This window comes from Elephantulus edwardii, unplaced genomic scaffold, assembly GCF_000299155.1.
Source record: "Elephantulus edwardii isolate Elephantulus edwardi_28Jun2011 unplaced genomic scaffold, EleEdw1.0 scaffold00026, whole genome shotgun sequence".
NCBI classification, from domain to species: Eukaryota; Metazoa; Chordata; class Mammalia; order Macroscelidea; family Macroscelididae; genus Elephantulus; species Elephantulus edwardii.
The window spans coordinates 11,499,894-11,525,023 of NW_006399776.1; the positions used below are offsets into that span (position 1 = coordinate 11,499,894).

General features: G+C 39.4%; 1 protein-coding gene across 5 annotated transcripts in view; it reads left to right on the plus strand.

The window, feature by feature from the left end:
- Nucleotides 1–25,130, plus strand: part of LOC102844013 (homeobox protein Meis2-like) — a 266,568-nt gene that overhangs the window by 67,878 nt on the left and 173,560 nt on the right. For all 5 annotated transcript variants that reach the window (XM_006883039.1, XM_006883037.1, XM_006883040.1 and 2 more), the window contains exon 8: nt 10,405–10,550. In XM_006883039.1, coding sequence (XP_006883101.1) covers nt 10,405–10,550 — 146 coding nt within the window. The remainder of the gene's footprint in view (nt 1–10,404; nt 10,551–25,130) is intronic.

A 25,130-nucleotide genomic window follows, 5' to 3' on the forward strand; every position in this document is an offset into this window, starting at 1 on the left:
AAGCGCTTCAGGTCCTCCTTTGTTTCAGCAAGCAGAGTTGTGTCATCTGCATAACGCAGATTGTTGATAGATCTTCACCAGTCTTGACCCCACATTTCTCCTCATAGAGCCTAGCCTCCTGGATAATCTGTTCTACATACAGGTTGAAAAGGTATGGAGATAGGACACATCCCTGGCATACGCCCTTCCCAATTTTGAACCACGCAGTGTTTCCTTGCTCTGTTCTGACGACTGCCTCTTGGTCCCAGTAGAGATCAAAACAGCATGGTACTGGTACAATGACAGGCACATAGACCAGTGGAACAAAATTGAGAACCCGGCAAAGGAGCCAGCTATCTATGGTCAACTAATATTCGACAAGGAAATAAAACCTATCAAATGGGGAAATGACAACCTTTTCAAATGGTGTTGGCAAAACTATATGCTACCTGCTGAAAACTGAAATAGGATCCACATCTCACATCACACACAAAAATCAACTCAAGGTGGATCAGAAACCTGGAAATAAAGCCCAAAACCATAAAATTCCTAAGAGACAAACTGGGATCAAGCTTAGAAGGTCTAGTCTGGTATAAAGGGACTGCCAAATACAGCCAGAAATGTACAATGTGAAGAGGATAAAATTACGAATGAGACTTTCTAAAGATTAAATCTCTGTGCTCATCAAAACCTTTTTCTAACAGAATGAAAAGAAATCCTACTGACTGGGAACAAACAGTTGGCAACACCGTCTCAGACTAGAGTCTCATAATGAAAGTTTACAGAGTACTCGTGGACCTCCAGAAGAAAAGACTGATAATCCAATTATAGAATGGGCAAGAGACATGGAAAGACTTTCCACAGAGGAGGACATTCAGATGGCCTACAGACAAATGAAGAAATGGACCAAATCTATGTCAATAAGAAATACAAATCAAAACCACAATGAGCTACTATCTTACTCCAGTAGCAGTGGCAAAGTTTAGCGGGGCAGCAAGTAATAAATGTTGGAGAGAATGTGGTGAGATAGGAACTCTTATCCATTATTGGTGGAATTCTAAAATGATACAACCACTCTGGAAGACAGTTTGGCATTTCCACTAAAAAAGCTGAACATAGCAATTCCTTATGACCCAGCTGTTCCACTGCATGGAATATACTCTGAGAAAATGAGAACTGAGGCACAAACAGACTCGTACACTAATGTTCATAGCAGTATTATTGACCATAGCAAGAATATGGAAACAGCCCAAATGCTTTGCCATGGTGAAATTGATTGAGAAATTATGGTATATTCACACAATGGAATACTATAAAGCATGTAGGAACAATGATTTTATAAATTACTACCTTACATGAGAAGGACCAGAGAGCATTATGCAATGTGAACTCAGTCTCATAAAGACAAATACTGTGTAAGACCATTATTGTAATGTGTATGAGGGTCCAAGAGGAAGGGGGACCTTAATCATAGGGTCACACCATTTGATGGGTGGAGGGAGGGATAGGTCAAGGAAAGGGGAAATATCCAGTGTGAAAAACCGTGTATACAAACTTTGTAAGTAAAGCAGTATGCTGCTGCTGCTGTTGTTATGTGCTGTCAAGTTGCTTGTGACTCATAGTGACCCTATGTACAACAGCCCTAAACCCTGCCCTATCCCTTGCCATTCTTATTGTCTCCGACACACCTATCCACCTTATCCCAGTAACTGAATCAATCCATCTCAAGGGTTGTCTTCTCCTGCGCTGTTCCTCTACCCTCCCAAGCATGACGTCCCTCTCCAAGGACTGATCCCCCCTTGCAACATGTCCAAAGTATGTCAGAGGAAGCTTTCAGAATCCTTGCCCCAAGGAGCAGCCTGGCTTCACCCTCTCCAGGATGAACGTGTTTGTCCTCCTAGCAGTTCATGGGATATTAAACACTTTTCTCCAGAACCACAGATCAAAGGCATCAATTATGCTTCTAAAGCAGTATAAAATTTAAAAGAAAACAACAACAACAACAAAAAAAAAACCAACAATAAAACTCACCACACACAAAAATTGTGACTAGAAACTGAAGAAATGTGTATGGAGAAGATCCTTTTTGCACTAGGTTTTGAAGTTTAAATAGGAGTTTATCTGATAAGAATAGGAAAAGAAGAAGGGAAAAGAATGAAGAGAAAAGACACTTGAGGCCAAAGGGAAAAGAATAAAGCTTTGAAATTCTGAAAAGATTCCCTTAAATCAATAAATTTAAAAATTCAACAGATGTTCCTTGTTTTAAAATAATATTTTATTTGTACTTTAAACCCATAGAAAGCAATCGGGATCCTATAAATAACAAATATGTTTCTGCTTCTTTATTGATTCATATTTATTTCTAAAATATTCTCTCTCTCATTATCTCCATGAGATATGAATGTGACTATACAAGGTCTGTCTAGGGAGTTTCTTAAGGAACCACTACCATTTTGCCAAGAAGTTGATTCTAGCCACCATGGTCCATATGTAGGAGAATAGAGTTTTCAATGGCTGTTGTTTTTTGTTTGTTTGTTTTTCTGAAGTAGATAATCAGATCCTTTGTCTGAGGTGCCTCTGGATGAACTTAACTTTTCAATTAGCAACCAAACATAACCATATGTATTACTGAGGGGCTTCAACAATGAAGATTAAGTTAAGCTGGGCCTAACTTTACTTGAAGCATCTAAGAAGCATCCTTTCACATTCCCTTGTCCTCTCATTGGTTGGAGGTAAAGGATAGAGGATTTTGGAGGGTTCTTTGCCTCTTAAGGAGCTCTGATGGTGTGGTCTTTAGGTAGTTGCACTATTAACCCAGAGGTGACATCTCTTGGGCGGTTCAAATCCGCCAGCAGCTCTGCAGTAGAGATGAGCAGTCTCCTGTCATGTGATTTATAGCCTCAGGAAATCTATTGGAGGTTCAGCCATGAATCATTAGTGAGTCAATGTCAATGAGATGATGAGAGATGACCACTAACTGTGTAATATTTGACAAGTTACTTAATTTTTCCACATACTTTGGGCATGCAGACAGGTGGGGCCAGTCCTTGGAAAAAGACATCATGCTGGGAAAGGCCAGAGAAGGAGAGGCAGACCCTAAAAAAAGATGGATTGACACAGTGACTGTCCCAAAGGGCTTGAGCACATTAGGCAGGGAGAGGATGGCGCAGAATGGGACAAGGTTCAGGCCTGTTGTCCATAGAGTTCATAGAGTCACTGTGAGTTAGAGGTGACTCAGGAACACATAACAACTACTTCGGTTTTTGAGTTCCAGGTTTTTACCAGTAAAATGTAATTGATAACAGGATTTATTTTATTTATTTGTAAAAACTGAATGAGAATTGAACATTAAAAGTGCCCAGTGAGTTATTTACAGAAATGATGATAATGAAAGGTTCAATAATATTGATAAAAAATCCCCCAGTATTCCAGAGATATAGAATAGGGTATAAAATTACTATCTAGTTAATATGAATTAAAAATATCTCAATAGTCTAAGTTTATGTCTATATAGTTGTTAGGTGAAATATGACTTAGAGCAACCTTTTGAATAATGGATCAGAACTTGGCCCTATTCTGTGTTATTGGCACAATTTCTGCCATGCACAAGCTCTTTGTTTTGTGTGTGCATGCGCGCGCACACACACACACACACACACACACACACACGTACGTACGTGCCTATGCATGACTCCAGCATGAAAATTTATATGTATGTATATGTGAGCCCTAGTAATATAGTATATAACAAAGGTCAGTGATTTGTATTTACCATGTGTTCGGAAAGTAAAATACAAACAGTTTCCTCCTATAAAAATTTTTAGCCTTGGAAACTCAGTGGAGGGTATGATAGAATCAAATCTGTAACAGTGCTCTTGATGAGTTTAGGTGTATGTGTGTGTTTATCTGTGTGTGGATTGTGTGTTGAGTACTGTTGAGTTAGACTCAACGCATAACTGACTCTCTGGTAGCTTTTCAGAGGCAGTTAATTGCATGTAAGGAAATTGTCCATCCTTCTCCCATGGAACATCTAGTAGGATTCAAACCACTTGCTTTTAGGATTGCAGTGCAGTTTTTTGCCACTAGGCCACCACCAAAGTGTGTGTGTGCTCTCTCTCACTCTCTCTGTCTCTCTTGTGAGGTTTATAGCCTTGGAAAATCAGCTATGAGTAAATGTCATATAAACATGAATACATAATAAAATTATACAACATAATATATTTACATTTTTTAGAAAAGATGGAAAATAGTTAAGATCTTCGAGATTAAATTATACTCCTTTGCTTCTTAACGTATATTTTATATTCATGTCTTTAACTATTAAACTTGGTCCAAAATGAAGTAAAGGTTAAAGTACTACTAATTTATTCAAAAGAAGCACAAATACTACTAGCCAAAATATGTCATCATTTCCTGTATTTATTTTTCTGGAGACACATAACTAACAAGCCAATCCTAGATGTTTGTTATTTTGCAATGTGCCAAATAACATAAAAACATTATGTTTTGCTTTGAAGGGAGGTGACTCTGTCATTTTGGTCACAGTTTGATGAAGTGGTAATTCTGCTGCACAGTAATGATAATCCAAACCCAAGAGACACTATGTGGTTAGAAGGTTCTCTGTGGGCTCTGGAAGTCAGTCTGATGCTGTCCATGTTAAGGTATCCACTTTCATCATGATAAGCTTACTATATATATCCTGAGTTTCAAAGACTGTTGTTATACCCAGTAGAGGCTGAAGCAGCTCCAGGCAGTAGTGGGCATATTTGAGGAAAGTTTTCTCAGTTTTGTTCAAGGCTAACATAGACCAGCTCTAGCTTGGCCCACCACTTGGCCTTAGAACCAGAACTGTCCTCTGCACTTAAGAGATCTTTATCTGTAGGATCAAGTTTTGCTTGCATCTGCCATTGAGAAAAGGATTCAAACCATACAATGCTCTGACAGGGTAAAGAATATTGCAATACTAACGTGAGAAAACTAATGGTAGTAACATTGGTCTTGAGGTTACAATGCCTAAGCTCTAGATTTATCTTGACCACATGAAGTTTGGAAGCCCAGCAAGGATTTAACATCCTAATCTTAGTTTTCTTATTGGCAACTGTGTGATTTTTGAGAAATGGCATAGGAAGAAACAGATAGACTAGACCACTCCCTGGGTTCTTAAAATATATTTCCAATAGGGCAAGGAGAAGGCCTCATTTGGGATATTAAACTAATAGTAAGTAGCACATCATTATTTTCATTTTTTGCTTTATTTCAAACCAAGCAATGGATGACTAAAAGACACAGATTTTTTTTTTTCCTTCTTCATTGTTGTTAAATGGAATAAGCCAATATGCCAGTGAATACAAGCGATGACTTCTGGCCTGGGTAGTTTTTAAAACAAGAATTTTATGGTTTGATAATTTCTGCTTCAGAATCATTGGGAGAATCTTGTATGGTGTGTACCTGGACTTCCTTGATTAACTGCATACATAGCTATGGAAACGAATTATGTCTACCCCTGAATATGGACAGAATTCAAGGGCTTAGCTTCCCAAAACTATGCTCTCTCTAAGCTTCTTGAAACTATATTCTCTCTAAGCTTCTTGAAATCATGCTTTCTCTAGTATTACTCTTATAGGCAAGAATGTATTGGAGCTACTTAGTATAGAATGTCCTTAGTATGTTCATCTAGCGAAAGCACCAGAGAGCAGGTGTAATCTGAATGTAATCTTAAGACATTTTCAGGATTTAAAACAAAAAGAACTAAGAGATTAGACTCAGATTTTGAAGCAGCATAAACTAATAATCTAAGAGTATCTTCTCAGTGTTTCTTGGCAGTTGTTCTCAGACCTAAGTGTGTGACATTTAACCTGGAGAACAACTCCCTTGTTGGACTCCACCCACCGGGTTTCAGATTCTGTAGATCTGGAGTGGGCCTGAGAACCTGCATTTCTCACAGTTTCTTAGTTGATACTGATGTCATTGGTTCACATTTTGATAACAAATGTTCTATAGATTATCTATTCTATGTAAATAGAATAATTTAAGATTAAGATAGGGTATTACTCTGTGATGGCCAGTATATGTAATAGTATCCACCATGACTTTTCTACAGTAAGGCACAGGTCATGCTGTCATACTAGGACCAGTAACCCATTGTTTGGAGTGAAAGAGAATTTTAACTATTTCTGAGAGTGCATCTCATTTCAAGGTTCATATAATTCAGTGGCTTCTGAAAGCCTGGTCAGGAACCAGTGCTAGATTGATTGCATATACACACCCAAAAAAAGTGTTAAAAAAATACAAATTTCTGGTCCCACTCCTAGGATATTTGATTCTGTAACTTTGGGATGAGGATTTAGGACTTGTAATTTTAAAAATATCTCTTTGCATGACCTGGTTCACTTTGAAGTGAACTTTTCATGATCTTGAGTATTCCTATTATGATCACATAGATTATCCTCCTTTATTGTACAGCTCCCTGTAAATATTTTAATATCTTGAATCTTGAATATTTTTGGCCAAAATATAGACCATACCCTTAGTAAAGAGACTGTTGACACTAGATGCCATTGAGTTTTTATTTTGATTCATTGTGATGCCATGCAGCACAGCTGAACTGCTCAATCAGGTTTTCTTGACTATAATCTCTACAGAGTTTCCAGATCTTCCTCTCATGTAGTTGATATGTGGGTCTGAGCCACCAACCCTTTTGTTGGTAGCCAAGCACTTAAACCCATTTACATTACCACGACTTTTGAAAAGAAGACTATCTAATATTTGTGTGTTTAGTTTTCCATCATCAGAGGTGGTAAAGTTGATGGACTGACCTGTGGATCAGTCCTAATAGATACCAAACTTTAAAGAACTACCATTAGAAGCTACTCAGTGTACACAGGTAACATACCCAGTCACGCCACTGGAAGTATAACTGCAGTTACCTGAGTATGGATATTGTCAAGAAAGGAGGAGGGCACTTCCCATCTCATCTTGTACCTTGAATAAGCTCATTGACTAGTTCAGTCACTTTCTCACTTTAACAGGCCATCTCTGGATTTCTGTTCCCCTTCAGGACCAGAAAAGCACCCTATCAAGATGGAAAGATAAAGAAGCAACAGTTCCTGCCCTCAGGGGTTTCACAGTTTTGAATCATAGTTTCAGATACTAACACACACAGGAATACCTGACGTACCTCCTTTGGCACACGGATCTGTGCTGACCCCCCCCCCCTCTTTTCAGTACCCAGTCTCATTTGGCATATGTGTCAAGGACTGCCATTTCCCTTCCATTCATACATGCAGCTTTAAAACAAGAACACAGTCTCTATTTATTAGTTCCTCTAGCATCATTTGTGAAATTTTAATTTAGGCTGTAGACCATATAGTTAACTTTTAAAGATTGTCTTTATTGTGCTGTTCTTCTATGCTAGAATTGGCTTCAGGCCCATGGGGGAGAAAGAATGGTATTTATCATTGTGCTGGGGAGAGGAAAACCCTCCATAATAATCTGAAAGTCTGGTTTCTGGTAACTAGTTGTTTATATAAAAACAGATACATTTTTCATATAATTATTTGTTACAGTTGATCTTTACAACTTTTACCAAAAAAAGGGACCTCTTATATATTAAAATTCATGTAATGAACCAATCTTCTCTAGTTTAAGTCAATCATCAAAGGAGGCACAATCTAACTATATAGTTTTTCCTGAGCTAAAGATAGTGAATCATACCGTGTGAAGGTGTGACTAGCTCTTTTGCTTTCAAGCGAGAAAAAATGCACTGTAGCAGAGCTCTCATTTTTAAGGTCATTGATTGGCCTAAAAAGGCAAATGCTTCCCCTACCCCCCACCTTGAACTTGCTTCAATTAAGCCATTAACCTTTTCAAATAAGGATATTCAAAAATCTATATAAAAAAAAAAGCTAAATGAGATTTAAACAAAATCCTGACAATTTCAGCTTAAATATATACACAGAAACCATATGTGCTTAGGAAGAAATATATACACACAGGCATTGTTTACAGAGTTATGTTTTTATATTTGGAAGACATTGAAGGAAAAGCTATTCCATACATATATTATATGAAATGTACATTCAGAGAGCCCACAGAGATTTTGCATCCAGAGACAAAGATATCTTTATCCGTGGTAGGTAGACAGACAGACTGACTGACTTCAAACTTGCACTTGCAGTGTGGGGTGTTTTTTTTTCCCTCATCTCCGGGTACTGCTTTTCAAAATCGCCTCGGGCTACAGAACAGCACCTCAGATCCCCAAGGCCCACTGCCTGGCTCCTAATAGCCACTCTCCATCTGTGTCACATGAACAGCTGATGAGATCGCTCCAGTGTCTGTATTTTGGAGAGCACATCCTCCCAGGTTAAAATGCTAGGGTTGCCAAGGAGCAGTCAGAAACCATTAGTGTGGGTGAGAATTTGCCTTGCAGCAGTTCCTTGGCATGGTGGGAAGAGTGTGTGTGTGTGTACGGGTGCCCAGGCTCGTGTGTGTGTGTGTGTGTGTGTGTGTGTGTGTGTGTGTGTGTGGTGTATGTGTGTGTGACCTTGTGCAAGCAGCCCCCCAGTGTACATGTGTGTGCAGGGAGGGCAGACAGATGAAGACTAGACTCCTGGTATCCAGTATTCAAAACAGCAACATGCCTTTTGTTTCTCTGTACTCTGATTAGTTCTTTGACTATTTGGGGTCCCTTTGATTCACTTTTTTTTTTTTAATCATAACAGAAGGCAAAGAAAAAGAGAACAGCAACTTCAGGGTCATGCTCTAGTGTTTGGGCAGATGGAAGAGAGCTGCTTTGCCTTGGGGCAGGGTGGTTGTAATGAAGTGGCCTGTCAGTCTGTAAATAGTGAGGGTCATCTCTTCCATGTGATGGAGGGTATCGCATTGCAGTGAAAATGGAAATGTCAATAAAATTAATCTGCCAGCTCTTTGCTGTGGCTTTTCTGCTTCTCTGGTCAAAGAAGGTTGAGGGTCTTTTTTCCCCCCTTCTCTTCTCAGCAAGAAAAGAACAGAACAGGTAGGAAAAAGCTCGCAGGGCAGGCCTGGAAGTTAGAGCAGGAGTGGCCCAGTGGGCTGGATGTGTCCCCGAGGGGAAGGAGACAGTTGAGAAATGCGCTGGTGGATCTGTGGCATTCCTCTTGGAGCTCCAGAGCAGCTAGCTCAGGCTACATTGAGCACAGAGTTTATTGTTTTAGGCTTTCTTGGACAAGGTTTTTACTTAGCATGGGATTTATGGCATTTACTGCTAATGAATGTCTATTCTTAAATTACAAAAACCCCCATCTCAGCGCAATTCCCAGATGTCCTTCCAGGACCCCAGCTTCTTAAACACCAGCAGGGAGCATAAACTCTCCACTTCTCTGTTTTCCTCTTTCGTGTGGCTCCAGGCTAATGATGTGCAAGGAAAACACAGCTATCTATAAAGCCCCAGTGCTGTCCCAGTATTCTTCATTTATTTTGCATTTGATTATGCCACAAGTCGGATCTTGTTTCTTTCCTTTTTTTAAAGTTATTAGTTCAAATATTAATGTAGGGATATGGCATATATTGCTGCTCTTGATTGATGCCTTCCCCAAAACAGGAAGACGTGCTCGTATGAATTTTAAGAAAGTAGGGGTCCTGCAATGCCTTGCCAGAAGAGTTTTTCAGATACATAATTTAGATGCCCTCCAGGCAGGCTTTCAAGGCATTTTTGCCGGAGGGCAAGAAAAAATAACTATGACTGTTAAAAGTAAATGATTTTTGCTAATGCACAATTAATGCCAGAGAAAAGCACAGAAGAGAAAGATGTAGATAGAAACTTCTGATTAAGTGAACACCCTACCTTGATGTGTATCTTTTTTTTTAATGATAATGATCGGTGGTGCAGAGAGCTAAAAGTTTTCATGTCATGCAAATATGCAGTGCAGGGTTGTGTGAGGAGTGTGCGAATGTGTGTGCTTCCGAGGTGACAGGTCTAGGAGGGGCTGAGCAGGCAGTGTGTTATGTGCAATGAACAGTGACACAGTTACTGTCACCTATGCAGGCAGCCTAGAATATATAGACTACAGAACATTTAACTTGATTACCCTACAGTATGTGTTCACTATGGGCACCGGGATGCATTTCTACCAAATGGGGTTTTTGATGGCGCTTTTCCCACATTGGATTCCATAATTGACAAAGAGCTACTGCACTGTGTCAAGCGCACAATTATAATTGAATTAATGATATGGGCGAGTGTGAGACACACAAAATTAACATTTGAAGAGGCCTGGTTTAATTTTGTCTTTTACATATTTGTGTCTCCAATTATACTTTAATGAAAGAGAATATACCCGCTTAATGGATTTCTTTCAGCAAGCTTAGCTGAGCTCGTCATTAGCTTGCACGTTGTTGTTGGCACCCTTCCTATGTGTCCTCTTAACGCATTTTATTTCTTTCTACCAGGGGACGGTTTAGACAACAGTGTAGCTTCACCTGGTACAGGTGACGATGATGATCCGGACAAGGACAAAAAACGCCAGAAGAAAAGAGGCATTTTCCCCAAAGTAGCAACGAATATCATGAGAGCCTGGCTCTTCCAGCATCTCACAGTAAGTCATGATGAAAGAGGGGCAAAAAGTTTTGTTCCTTTGCCTTTTCTTAGCAAGTTCTAGGGGATCCTGCAGTTTTTAAGTAAAGTGCCATTATTTTTCTTCTTTGGAAATCAGATGAGTTACAGAGCAGTGAAGATTTTATCAGCTATCTCCATCAGAGGGTATACTCCAGAAAGTAGCAGTAGGGTTTTTTGCTTTTGTTTTAAATAGACAGGGAATGAACCTCATTAAAGATGGCCAGGACCCTAAACAGTATCTATAAGTAAATTTGATATTAATGCTAAAAGATATGAAAGCAACTTCAGATAATGCCCCTAGCAACCTAGGAAAATGGCCACAAGGAGCCCATACCTTGCTGATTGCTGATGAAAGCCATCTTCTCTGTGAGGTCAAAGAGGACCTCGCCACATGCATGTCCAATCTCACAGTGTCAGGTGTGGCTTTAATCACTGAAGCCACTTGCAAACTTGTCATATATGTATATGACAAATGCAGAGAGTTAGAGGTGCGATAATGCCTTTGTCTGTAAGTTAGAGATTAAAGATTCTTTTTTAGCTGTTTGGGTCCATTATCTTAAAAGCTAGACCTATTCACTTCTGTGAAGGGATTAATTATGTGCAACCTTCTTACAGTAACAATTTCCCTTTATCTTCCTGTTTGCATTCGGGTTTTACATGTCTGTCTATACTGTTGGCTGTAAGATTGCATGATAAGGAAATGACAGTGTATTTTGACAGAGGATCTAGGCACTCTTATATTTTTCTCTTCATAGGGAAATTCCAGGAAGATGGTAAAATTTCAGAGGCTGCTTCGTGCTATAATATTGTTTTCAGGCCATTCTGTTTTAGGCTAATGCTTTAAAATAGAGTAGCACACTGCATGCAAAAAGGTCTTCTTTGATTATCCAACTTGTGTGTTGCCATGCTGAATGACATTAGTTACAGTGTCATGGGTCCAGGACAAGGTTCCACTTTTATTTATGGTGGTGGCTGCTGGTCTACTTTCTAGTAGAACTACAAAGGCCAAGGGGTGGAGCGGGTATGGGGAGGGGAAAGTGATAGATTCGCATTCTTAAATCAGCCATTTTGATGTAAGGACATTAGTAGCAAACTAAGGTGTATTGATCTGGCCTGTGGTGTCAGGATTAGCTGGAGGAACCCACGCCACTGCCGTGGTAGTGGTTATTCTTGCCTTGCAGCTATGGCCATTTCAAAGGTCAGGGCCCTGCGCTGACTCGGCTCAGAGGAATTAGACAGAACACGCGGTCTCTGGGCTGATTACTTAACCAAAGACAAAATAATGAGTCCTAAGCAAATACTGACTAATTGAAAGGGCTGTAAATCCATTACATATTGGTCAGGGATAATCAGGAGTATTTAATCACTTTTATCTATTCAGGAGCACTGAAGCTGCAACAGCAAAGCCCTGAACCTTGCCATGTGGTTATTATTCTCATCATTATCAAAATTACTTCACAGCTGTTCTTTGCTACATCACCTCAGCTGGAGATTTACTAACCTGTAAAATGTTTTTAATTTGGAAGTCGAGTGAGTGCGAGGGGAGGGGCTTTTCGTTTTTAACTGAAGGTTTATTTGGTTAGAGTAGCAACTCAGCAAACCAAGGGGGCCTGGATGGCAGGCAAGCTGCTGTCTGCCCACTAGCTCACCTGTCTGCTTTCCTCCTTCCCTTGTCCTTCCAGCTCTACCTTCCTTGGTCAAAAAAAACCAAAAACCTACCCGCCTGATTGCAACCACTGCTTTCTAAGCAAACAGCTACGTCTGTTTGAAATTTTATGTCATCAAACCCAGTATCACCCAGCAGCAGAACCTTAGAGAATCTGGCTACTCAGCTTATGAATAAGGATACTGAGACCCAGAAAGGAATCAGCTCAAAGTCTAGCTGGGACCAAGAGGCAAGTTTTCTTAATCCCCAATTCTGATGACTTTGAAAAACCCATCACCTTTTTGCAATCGTATGGAAATCACACAACCATCAGTAAACCCAGAGTGTTAAGGAGGGAGACACTGGAGCAGGTGCTGTTTACTTTTAAGTTTTCTGTTCCTCCACTCTTTCCCCGTGGAGGCTTTCTCCTTTCTTCAAGCCATTGCCTACCTTCATTGCCAACATTCTATGATTGAAGCCCCATGGAGAAGGATCAGGAGACCTTGATATTTGTCCTGTGGATGCCTGGTCTCCCTCCTCCCTCTCTAGGACTGTGGCTCGAGTGAGCATGGCCACTGGCTAAGAGCTGTGTGGCCAGTGATTCCAGGGCATTAGCTATGTTTGCACTAGTCATGTGAGGTGCTGCAAATGAGCTACTAAGGCATCTTCCCTCCACCCTGAAGGGACTTGGTGTAGAGTTCTTTGTACAACTGAAAATTTTAAATGAAAGCGTGAGAAGAGGGTCAGGAGGAGAAAGAACTCAGATAACCTGAGCAGGAGTCAAGAAACCTGCATTTCAAGTTCCGTTTTCCACTGAACCTCATTTGAGTCCAGTTAAGTTTCATTTCCCCATCTTTAGATGAGAGGGGAAAGTTGCAGGACCCACAGGGTCTTTGCTCGCACTCAGCTATTTCAGTAACTCCGACTTCTCGAGTTAAAGTACTGCTCCGCTTCAGCCTCGTGGCCCATCCTTTTCTCTTCTCCCTCTTTCTTTTTGCTTTTCAGTAAGGCTTTATTTTTCTCCTGCCTCTGACCTTTCACAACATGCCCCTTTCATTACTTTCTCCCACCAGCTTTGTCTCCCAGGCTTTTCTGCACCTCTCTTGTGTCTTAAGGAAATTCTCTTCAGTTTTCCTTTCGAAAAATCTCTTTCTTCTTCATCCCCACTTTGCCCCAACTGCAGAGCAGAGGTTCAGTAACTCTGAGGATGGTCCCGTAAAACTTTTACTTTCCCGTCTTTAATGAGCTGGTGGATTGGAAAGATTTACTCGGCTGTAATTCTGAGCCCAGAAACCAAGAATAGAGACCCCTAACCAGTGACATGTTAATTTAGACTTTTCTTACATGCACTAACAGGCATGAGGAAGTTCTTAGAAATAGAGATACTCCAGCATATATTTTCTGTCATTTAATTAATTTCAACTTTCACAGTGAAATGTTGGCTCCAGCTCACTGAAAATAGATGTCGTCTAAATTATTATTTCATGTAAATTTCTTTACAAGTGCATGATTCAACATGCATTCCTTCATTATCAGTCTCTTTAACATTTTTCAGACTGGTTTGTTCCCTTTTGTGCAGTATGACCTGTTCTTGTATTACAATAATCCCCGATGTACCCTTTTTTCTTTCTTTTTTTTTTTTAAAAAAGAAGCTAATTGAATTATCTCATTATTTTAATTTGTTAAGCAAATCTATTTTGCATATCAGGATGTGTTCTTAAAGAAGGGGGCTGCCGAGGCTTTGCCCCCTGAATGGGCCATTGGCCCATTTTGACATTCATGCATTCATTAACTAGCAGAATATAAAAGAACTCTGGTTGTATTTTTTTTTCCCAAACACCCAACCAGCATGGAGCAACTTTTCCCAATAAGCCACAGGGGTCTTTCTACATATGTTCTCAACTTCAAGCTATTGTCACCTATTCTGAATACCTCAAAAGGCCCAGAGAAAAAAGAGCCCCACCTCAACAAAGGCTAACTGTAGCAATTGTTAAGCCTTAGTCTCAATATGACAAAAATCATTAACCTTCAGTTTTCTTGGAAGAACAAGTTCCACTACAACTGTAACAGTTAAAATCCTCTCTCAAATTCCTATGCACCACCAACTTTGGGAGCAAAGGTTATTAATAAACTTGCCACTGATTATATGAAAGGAAATATTTAAGTCAAATCTAAAATGGCATTAAAAAAATCAAAAGACTGTTTAGGAAACGGCATCATTTTTAAATTCAGAGTTAAAACACTTTAGATTTGCTTAATCTAGTCCTAAGTAGCCCTTTTCTCATCTCTAAAAACCAGTTCTCAGAATATCCTTTTTTAAAAACAAAAACAAAACCACACACAAAAAACCCAACAAACCCACAAAAACAACTTTTAGGAATCAGAGTTACTTTAAGGGAATATATGTGCATATTTATAAAATTTTATTTTAGAAACTCAAGATTTCTGAAATATATTATTATACCCTCTTCAATTGGTCAATGATTCTGTCTGGCTTCTCAGGCAGAGAATAAAAGACTGAAGAAAGAGTCTTGGAAATGTATGTGCTTTTGCTGGAAAATGCCCAATGGAAAACCAAACCAAACAACCGAAGAAAGACCCTTAGGAAAATCCAAGAGAAGTATATTCCTTTCACTAACACTTGGGAGATTATAATATCATAAAAGTGAGCCTGCCATTAAAACAGTCTTTATTTCACTTAAAAGATAAAGAAAGAAACAGCAAGAAATAAGACTCAGACTGACTGTTTATTCATAACCATGAAAAACCCCTCCACACCAAGAAGCCCTTAGTGTATCCAATTAGGCTCTTAGGCACCTCCACTTGCCACCTTCAAGAGCTCCCCTAGTTGTGCTGGAAAGAATATATTTGATCATGGAATGAAAACAGGAAGTGCTCACACACAAAGAGACCACTTGCTCATACCAGTTTCTGACTAAAGGTTTTCGTATTTGAAAACATAAGGATAAAGCTCACAATTAGGGTATGTGGGATTTCTCTCACAAATATGTGTACAGAATCTGAAGCAAGTTTATTTACAAGTGATACAATACCATTCAGCCTTCTTGAAACTGTAGGTCCTAAAACTCTACCCTTTTTTCATGGCAAATGCTTTTGTCTAAATCTCTCTTGTCTCTGGTGCTGGGGGAGTGGGATAAAGCCTGCCTCTCAGGTGTTCGCTCACTCTACTCCTTGCCTGTTAAAATTTGCTTTATGGGATTTTGGCAATAAAAGGCATATTTTAAAATATGCCATCCTACAGAGACAATGCACTCATGTTATGAGGAAACAGCTCCATGTTGTGTTGGAAAAATACTATCTCTTCTCCACAGAGTTCACCAGGACTCAGATTTGTTCCTTCAGTGTGTGTGTGTGTCTAAGCGTGTGTACGTGTCTTAGACAGAAAGAGGGATTTTTTTTTCTTTAAGCTGTTTCTGTTCATCTTGTGTAGATTCAGATGACTTCCTAGCTGAGGCAATATAGCTTTGAGGTAAAAAACTATTGGGATTGGAACCTACAGTATGCTCAATTTTTGCTTAAAGCAGTTACCCTCTCTTGCCTCCCTTTTCATATCTTTAGAATGGGCATATTCTAGAACTCATCAGGTCAGGTTTAGTACTGATTAAATGATAGAAACATTCAGCCTCGTGTTTGCTTACAAAAAAATTACACGTTGTTGTTTGTTGTTATGTGCTCTTCAGTATGATCTGACCTGTAGCTGGCCCTCCAGTGGGTTTTCAGAGACAATTAATCACATGGGAGGAGACTGCCCATCTTTCTCCTGTGGAGTAGCTGATAGATTTGAACAGCATGCCTTTGGGATTGCAGTGCAGCTTCATGCCACTAAGCCCCTGGTGCTTCCTCAGTCAATGCATCGTATAAATTAAAATTCTTATTTAAATTAGTAGATTGTGTAACAGGAGACTTTGGCTAATGAAACTGGACAGCCAAGCTACTATATACTTGCCTAGAATTGTATAAGATACAGAGCAGGTTTGCCAGGAAAGAATACAGTTCCAAATCCTAAGGAAGCTGTGTAAATATTTGATGACTGCTGTTTGATAATAGGGGCATCAGAGAGTCTTGATACCCTTTGACAAGGAGAGCATCCTGGAGAGCCTTCAGGGATGGGGAAGGAGGTGAAGCAGTTGGTCAGAGAAGAGTTCAAATTGCCTCAGCTGCACATTTGATAGAGATGCTATTTTTCAATATGGGTTCTCGTATGTTTATGGAATCTAGAACTGCCTGCCTCCCTAGTGGTTAAATTCTAGACTCTATGACAGACAGTTTGGTAAGGCTTTTTAAAAAGGGAGCAGTGAATGTGAAATTAGAATTGAGATTGTGCTGTGTGATCTTGGGCATGTTGTTCAACCTCTCTGATTCTATTTTCTTCTCTGCAAAATGAAAATAGTATGTATTGGCTCTCCTTAACATGATGGATGGTTAAATGGTTCAAATGATATAATCATTTTTAAAAGCACAATAAAGTCTGGGAAAGGTGGAAACCTGCCAGAGAAGGAAAACCTGAATGTTTTCCGTGATAGAAAGCAGTGGCAAAGTTGTAAGACTGCAGTATTTTCTAGTACCAGAAGAACAAGGCAGGTCTGTCACGTTCCGGCTCTCAAAGTGAAGTGTTACACAGATGTAAAATGTTTTAGAGGTGCAGGGTTTTTTTGCTGTCTGTTTGGGTTACTAACTAGTCAAGATCTCTACAAGCTGACTTTGAGTTGACTCTGACCTTGAATGTCACCATTTTGGGAGAAGTAATCCCCAGGCCCCTCTTTGAAGGCACTTTTCGGTGGCCTCAGTTCTCCAGCTTTTGATTAGCCAGCAACACGTTAATGATTTACATCATCATCCAGGGACTCTGCTTGAGATCTCACAGACTCACCAGGTCTGAGTGGTTCCGTTATTTCCCCACTTATCCATTCCCACAAGTATATCCATATAGACATTAGCATAATTCCCATTATTAAGTATTTTTTAAGAACCTTAAATAAGCAATTTAGTCAATATTTCATGGGCATTAGTAATTTCTACTTTGAAACTAGTACCTTCATGATTCTGAGATTGCCCTACTTAATGCTAACAGCTGTAAGCCAAATTAGTACCAAATATGAAATGGCCTTATTCATACAGTGAGAAACTCGGAGATGCCCTGAGTATAAGTCAGGCTTATGTACTGAGAAATACTATGTGGACATGCATATGTAAACCCTACAGCTGAAAAACACTAGCAGCGAGAATTTTGCACAAACATGTGGCACAGAGAAGCTGCCCCTCGCAATAGCCTTTGCGTTGTTTTCCTGCTTGCCAGGAGAAAACATCTGTGAATTATTTGAATGGAACCTTAGACTGGAGATCGTCTGAATTGATGTCATCTCTGTTTAATTTCAGGAAATGATGTCACAATGCATTAAATAACAATGCTGGGTGATTTATTTTCTTTTGGACATGCTGTCCTAAGCATTCCTCTTCTTTAGCCATGTTTCCAATTAACTCTAAGCTGGAGTGTTCTTCCTATTTCATAATGATTTTGAGGAGTCACGAGGGTGGGAGATTGGGGTGGGGAGATTGGTAATTTCAGAGGTTCCTGAGGTTCAGAGCTAATGGCACATCCATCATGTCCTTATTAGGATGGGACGCAGGATGTCAGACTGTGATCGCCAGTGGCAACCTACAATTGCACTAGCTGCTTTTAAAGAATGTCTAAAAAATCATGGCTACATGTTCTGATCCTAGCTATCCAAAGGACCACTAGATAATTTTAATAGCACCCTGCATACTATAGCTGCCGCCTTTCTCAAAGTTTCTGTGCACTCCCTTCTTCTGTAAAGAATAGAGGACATAAGTCAATTCTGTGTGCCATCTGTCATCGTTTTTATAATTTCTCAAATTAAAGAGACAGGCCAAAAATTTAATGTTGTGTTGAATGCTGGAAACTTCTCTAGAAGAAAGAAAACTGCAACCGAATTGACTTCATCTCTCTTTTGGGGGGGCAAATTGTATGTTGCTGTGTCATAACCTTTTACTTGTAGTCTCAGTTTGAGTCCCAATTTGGTGTTTAGAATTGGATTCTGAAGAATTCTGCGCATGAAAGACTGTTGTGTTTGGTATTCCACAGCTTTTGTCCTTACGGTGGTGACTGGAGTGGAGGTAAAGTCCAGGTTACAGGGGATGGGGCAATGCCTTTCTTTCATGGAAATGATGAGGTGCAAGGCCTACTTGCCAAAACATCCTGAAAGTATGCAAGGAAACTTCATGTAGAAAGAAGTTCAGCTGAGATAGACTAAGAAAATTAGCTCAGAGATTATTAACCACACGCTGACAGACACATTCAAAAAAATAAGTAACTGAGTACGGATTGAAGAATCAAATGCTTATTAAATTACCATCAAAATGAAATGAAAATAATTATTAGCTCAAAGTTTAGCACCCAGTTTCATAAGATATCACTCTAAGCATAATTGTTTAAAAATACGTTAAAGAATTCAAGGAGAATTGAAGACCCTTGAATAAAAGAAAATAGAAGGCATGTGCATATCTGAATATTCAGCTATTTAAAAACTCCAAGAATAGAGTGCCATTAAACTCTGTTTAGTAAGATCCCTGAATATTCATTCGATCATAGAAAAGAATTCCATTTCTTCCTTCCACATGACCACCGTTTGCAAGTGTATTCTGTGATGGGAATGAAAGACCAAATGAACTGGTTTGGGAGAGGAATACTGGCATTCTCTCAGCGTGGTCACCAGAAAGAGAAAGTGACGTTAACATTTAGAACTAAGCTTGATTTTAGAGTCTGTTACTGCACAGATTTCAGAGGACTTGTGGAAATATCAGTACTACAATCCGGCTTTACAATTTGGAACAGACTATGAAGTTTGAACATGATACCCAGGTCCACTGGTCCAGTTAAGTAGTGACTTGGGAAAGAAGCTTTAGGGTTGGTTGAATTGGATTTGCCTTATAAGAGTTGTGCTCTGCATACACCTTCCTAAATTGATTGGCAGCAGTTGTTTACAGTATGCAAAGTAATCACTGGCATCCTTTAAAGGTGTATTATGCTCTTAAAACATAATACTAATGCCATTTTCATGCTTTTACACTTGCTATTCATATTGTGAACTGCCAAGTCCCAAATCTGCCAGAACTAATTTAAGTTGTTTTTATCTAATAGTAGATAAGTTGTCAAGTCACAATATAATGGCAGATAATTTTTCTTAAACTATAGTTCTACTTCTTGGTTATAATAGGTAACATGAATATTTGTTGAATCTGTTTTGATTGTCCACATACTAAAAAAATTACAATTTAAGCACTTATTATTGTGGAATTGTGAAATGACAAGAAATGAAGAAAATATTACCTGGAGAGTATTAGCATTTTTGAAAATGAACATGTGTAACCCATCAGCCCTCTTCTAGCCCTTTCTTTCCCAAATTTACTGATGCCTGGTTTGTGTAACATAGCCAGGTGATAAAAATCCACTCTCATTAATCTCTGAATTTAAACTTGCGGCTTTTGATTTTAATGCCTTGATTGTAACTTTATATATAAAGATCTGTTGTTGTTGTTAAGTGCTGTCGAATTGCAGGTGACTCATAGCGACCCTATGAAGGAGAGTCCTCGACGCTTGATATAAAGATCTAGATATACTTATTTCTTTCTTTTTTTTTTTTTTTTTTGTCATCCTAGAATCACAAATGTTCCGAAAAAGTTTTTGGTTGGAAATGCCTAGTCTGAATTGTGTAACTATTAATTTAGAAAGGGATAATCCCATAACTCAGGTCATGGTACAATTGTGAAATGGCTTTTTCCCCCTCCCCTGGACACAGTGTGACCCCATCATAGAAGTCAGAAATAAACTGCCTGGGTGGGGGTCGTGGGGTGGCACTACACTAGTCTTGTAAAAAGGAAAAGGCTTTTATCAATAGAAGAAATGAACCCTGGATTATTCCACATGGGCTTGGTGACATGTTGGAACTCTGTATAAAATCAGCCTTGTTTTTCCCCCTGTGGTGAGAAGTCATGGGCTCTATTTCAGTGTTTGAGGATACCTGCAGGCAGCTCAGGAGTTGTTACACTTGTTTTAAACTCTGTCTCACAGTGAATTAAAAAAAAATTGGTGGTAAGAGAGCATGGGCAATGTGGGATCATTATTAGTCAATTATAGGCTCAGATTTTACTTTAGTTTCTGGGAAACCCTAAGTTTAGACCTGCGTGGCCAAATCCCACTGATTACTTGATGGCACTTTGATAAAGACCCCTCTTATAGCTTAATCCTGAAGCTTTTATGTTCTCTGCTGAACCGCTTAAGTGATAATCAAATATGACCATGTGGAAAAGCATCCATTTTTAACATGACCTTTGTTACTAGTATGGACGTCTTTCGAAAACCCTCTGAATTTTTATTTATTTTATTTTATTTTTTTGAAAATTTTCAGAGCAGCGTTGTAGAGAAGAGTGATCTTATCCTGTTTGTAGGGCCTTACCTGATCACATTGTCTATGTTCGAGAGTAAAAAATATAAATGTGACCAGTTAAATAAAGAGGGTAATTCTTGTGATTCTGTGCTTAGGCCTGAATGAGGCAGGAATGCTTAACAGATAAGGGCATAAATATTTCAGATCAGGACAAAGGGATCCTAGCCGATATAAGAATCTCACAGCAGTCTAAATACTCAGTGTTCTTGATTACTCATTTAAAGGTTGGAGGTTCATGTATATCTAGAGGCATTTCAGAAAAAGAACTGGTAATCTACTTTTAAGTAGGCAGTGTTGAACACTGTGCAACATGCGTTCTATTCTGACACATACGGGATCACCATGAGTCAGAATATACCTAGTGGCAACTAGTACTTGTGACTGTTACCAAAGCTAATAGGGCTTTCCTGAGCGAGCATGCACTTACTTCACTAGTATCCTACTCAGACCTCGGCTTTTACTCTCTGCGTCATTTGGAGTGTTGTTTTTCTTACCTCACAGTTCTGAGGACAATCTGAGATTATAAATAGCTTTTAGAAAAGAGTAGAATGCTATTCACATATAAAATAATATGTTCATTTAATGTTTGATTCAGGCCAAGGTCTTTCCTATTACTAGCTATGCATCCAGGATCTGGACAGCAAATAAAGATGACAGAAAAAGAATTGATACCTTTGAGCTGTGGTGATTGAGAAGAACACTGAATATCCCCTGGTCAGCCAAGAGAACAATTAGATATGCCTTGGAGAGGGTACATCCAGAGTGACCTTTGAAGGCAAGAATGATAAGGTGCTATTCCTTAGAGAGGGACATGATGTTGGGATGGGTGGAGGGTTGATGAAGAAGAGGAAAAGCCTCAACCAGTGGATTGACTTGATGACTGCTGCAATGGGCTCTGTATGTCAGGAAGTAAAAGAATGGCACAGGACAGGACTAGGTTCAGATCTTTTGTTCATAGGCCCACTATGAGTCGTACTCAACTTGATGGAACCTAACAGCATGACAAATTCAAGCTGCATGTTGCAATACTTAAGGATGCTGTGCAGAGAATATTGAATGATCTGGGAAGTATTAAAAGATGATGGAAGAAGTATGCAGAGTCACTGTACTAAAAAGAAGTGGTTGACACAGAAGAATTTTATGAAACAACATGATCAAGAGGCAATAGTGATGAAGGAGGAAGTACAGGCTACTCTGAAGGATGTAAAAGAAAGCCAATTGATGGAATACCAATTGACATATTTAAACAAACAGATACTGCCCTGGATGTGCTCACCAGGTTGTGTCTAGAAATCCAGAGGACAGCTACCTGGCAAACTGACTGGAAGAGATCCATATTTAATCTCATAACAAAAAAAGGTGACCTGACAGTGTGGAAATTATTGAACAATATCACTAATATCATATGCCAGCAAAATCCTGCTGAAGGTTATCAGAAACGACTGGAACAGTCCATTGACAGAGAACTACCAGAAATACAAACTGGGTTTAGAAGAGGCCGTGGCACTAGAGACATTCTCCCTGATGTCAGAGTACCAGAGGGTTATCCATCTGGGTTCATTGACTATGCAAAGGTGTTTGACTGTGTGGATCACAAAAATTGTGGTTAACCTTGAGGAGAATGGAAATCCCAGAACACTTGATTGTGCTCATATGAAACCTATTCTTTGACCAGGAAGCAGTCCTCAGAACAGAGCAGGGAAACACTGCATATTTCAAAATCAGGAAGAGAGTGTGTCAGGGATGTGTCCTGACTCCGTAACTTTTCAATCTATATGCAGAACATATCATTTGAGAGGCTGGGCTTTATGAAGAAGAATGTGGAATTAGGATTGTAGGAAGACTCATCAACAACCTACATTATGCAGATGACACATACTGCTTTCTGAATCTGAGGACGACCTGAATCACTTGCTGAAGAAGGTCAAAGTCTTCAATATAGATTGAAGCTCAACATCAAGAAGACAAAGATTCTCAACAGTAGGCCCATTTGCAGATGGAGAAGAGATAGAGGTTGTTAATAATTACAGCCTGCTCAGCCCCACAATCAACACTCTTGGTACCAGCAGTCAGATAGGCAAAAGACTAATTGCACTGGGAAAATCTTACATCACAGACCTCTTTGGAGCACTGAGAAGCGATGGTGTCAATCTAGAGACTAAGGTGTGCCTGATCCAGGTGCTGGTCTTTGCAATTACTTGCTGTGCATCAGAGAGCTGGACAATGACTAAGAATGATAGAAGAATCATGCCTTTGAGTTGTGGTGTGAAAGAAGAGTCTTAAACATACCATGGATCATCAAGAAAACAAGTCTGTTTTTGAGAGGGTGAAGCCAAGTTTCTCCTTGGAGGCTAGGATTTTCAAGCTCTGTCTCACATACTTTGGGCACAGGGCCAGGAGAGACTGGTCTTTGGAGAAGGACATCATGCTTGGAAAGATGGAGGGACAGCACAGGAGAGGAAGACCCTGGATGAGGTGAATTGACACAGTAACTGGGGTAGTGGGCGTGGGTGTGTCAAAGTCAGATTGGCTCAGAGTAGGGCAGGATTCAGCTGTTGTATATAGGGTTGCTATTAGTAGCAGGCAACTCTACAGCACATAATAACAACAATCTTTTAACTTTCATATAATTGATACATTTTCTATGTAGATGATTCTTTTTCTCTGTCATGACTCAATGAAACTTACACATCAGTATGGTGAAAAAAGCAATATGCTTATTTAGTCCCATGAATCTTCATCTGTTGAGAATGGGGAATTAAATCCTATAGGTCGTATGACGTGTACAAGGAGAAGGGCAGAGACTGTAGAGACCAACCGCATTATGGCATGATTTTTCTGGCCTTATGAGTCCGTGTAATTTTTGAAATTTTATGAACTCTATTTTTATTGAGGATTAAAAGTTTGATCAATGTATGGATGCTATTTAACCTCCTAAGAACTTTATTCTCTCTTTTTTTTTTTTTGCTACATGGAGGGGAAGACCCTCTATGAGATGGATTGATTCGGTGACTGGGGTAATCGGGATGGGTGTGTCAGAGGTGGTGCGGTTGGCGCAGGATAGAGCAGGGTTTAGGGCTGTTGTGCATAGGGTCGCTATGAGTCGCAAATGACTCGATGGCACATAACAACAACAACAACAATGGGAGGAACATAGTTTGTGGGGATTAGCACATTTGTGTTATTTTTCCATAAATTCTTCAACCTGAAAATGAATTAGTCCTCAACAATCTTGCTGTTTTCCATCCTGGCCATGATGGCGTGAATAGGAAATATACATACATCTTCAAAATGACTATTTGATAGATCCATTCAGAGGATGGTTGTAGCCTGTGATGTACACAAAATTATCTCATTACAGTAAGATATCAGTGGTTGATTTATTTATTTCTTGTTTAAGTTCCATCTGAACAGTAACTACAGTTGCCTTTCAATGTGCATTGGTGGATTTGGTGGTGTAGCTCTTAAGACAGAATATGCTTTGGTTGTAAAATAGGACCCAAATGGGAGAGTACTGTCTAAAGTTAAGAAAAGTACATTAAAACTCTAGGTTAAGTATACTAAGGCCCATTAGCTAGATAGTCAGGTGCAGTCTCCTCTCTGAAATGCTTGAAAAAGCAGCTGGTCAATGAAAGAGATGAAGACCCCCCAAGGAGATGGATTTACATGATGACTGCAGCAGTAGGCTCAAGGTATCAGAGCTGGTGAAAATGGCACAAGATAGGACAGGATTCCGGCTTGTTCATGATGTCACTATAAGTCCTACTTAACTGGAAGACACCTAACAACAGTAGCCAGGAGTGAGGGAAGTTTTGGTGTGCTAGCGCAAGATAATGCAAATAGATAATGAATGTTTAAAGGGAGGCTTCCTTTAAATATACTAATATCCTTTAGATATACTAAGAGTCAGTGCATAGCTGGAAAGGTAGGGAGGAGACCTATACGTTCTATAAAAAGTAAGATGAGCTGAAAGAATTGAGGGAAGTCCTTTGCTGATTGACTGAGGAGCCTTTGGGAGTGATCAAGAGTGAATCAAGAAGGTCAGCTATCGAGAAGGAAACGGGTCCACCCAACTGTAGCTTATCCTTTTTAGACAGTGCTCACTAGCTCAGGACTAGGAGGGCATAAGAGCAGACAGTAGGAAGAACCTAAGTCTAGGGTTTGATAACATGAGCGAGAGAGAGAGAATGTGGTTCCTGAAATGGTAAAAATTTCAAAGCACATAGTTTTTTCTTGAAATGTGGCAGAAGCATAGTTAAGAAAAGTCAGGATTTAAAAAAAAAAAAATGAGCGGGACCTTGCCCAGAGTATTGTTAAAATTTATTTTAAAGCTGTAAGTTGTTGTGCTAGAAAAAATAATTGGCAGAGTGACCATTTGAATAAAATAAGATTCACAAATCAAACTGAACACAAATGTATTCACTTTAAA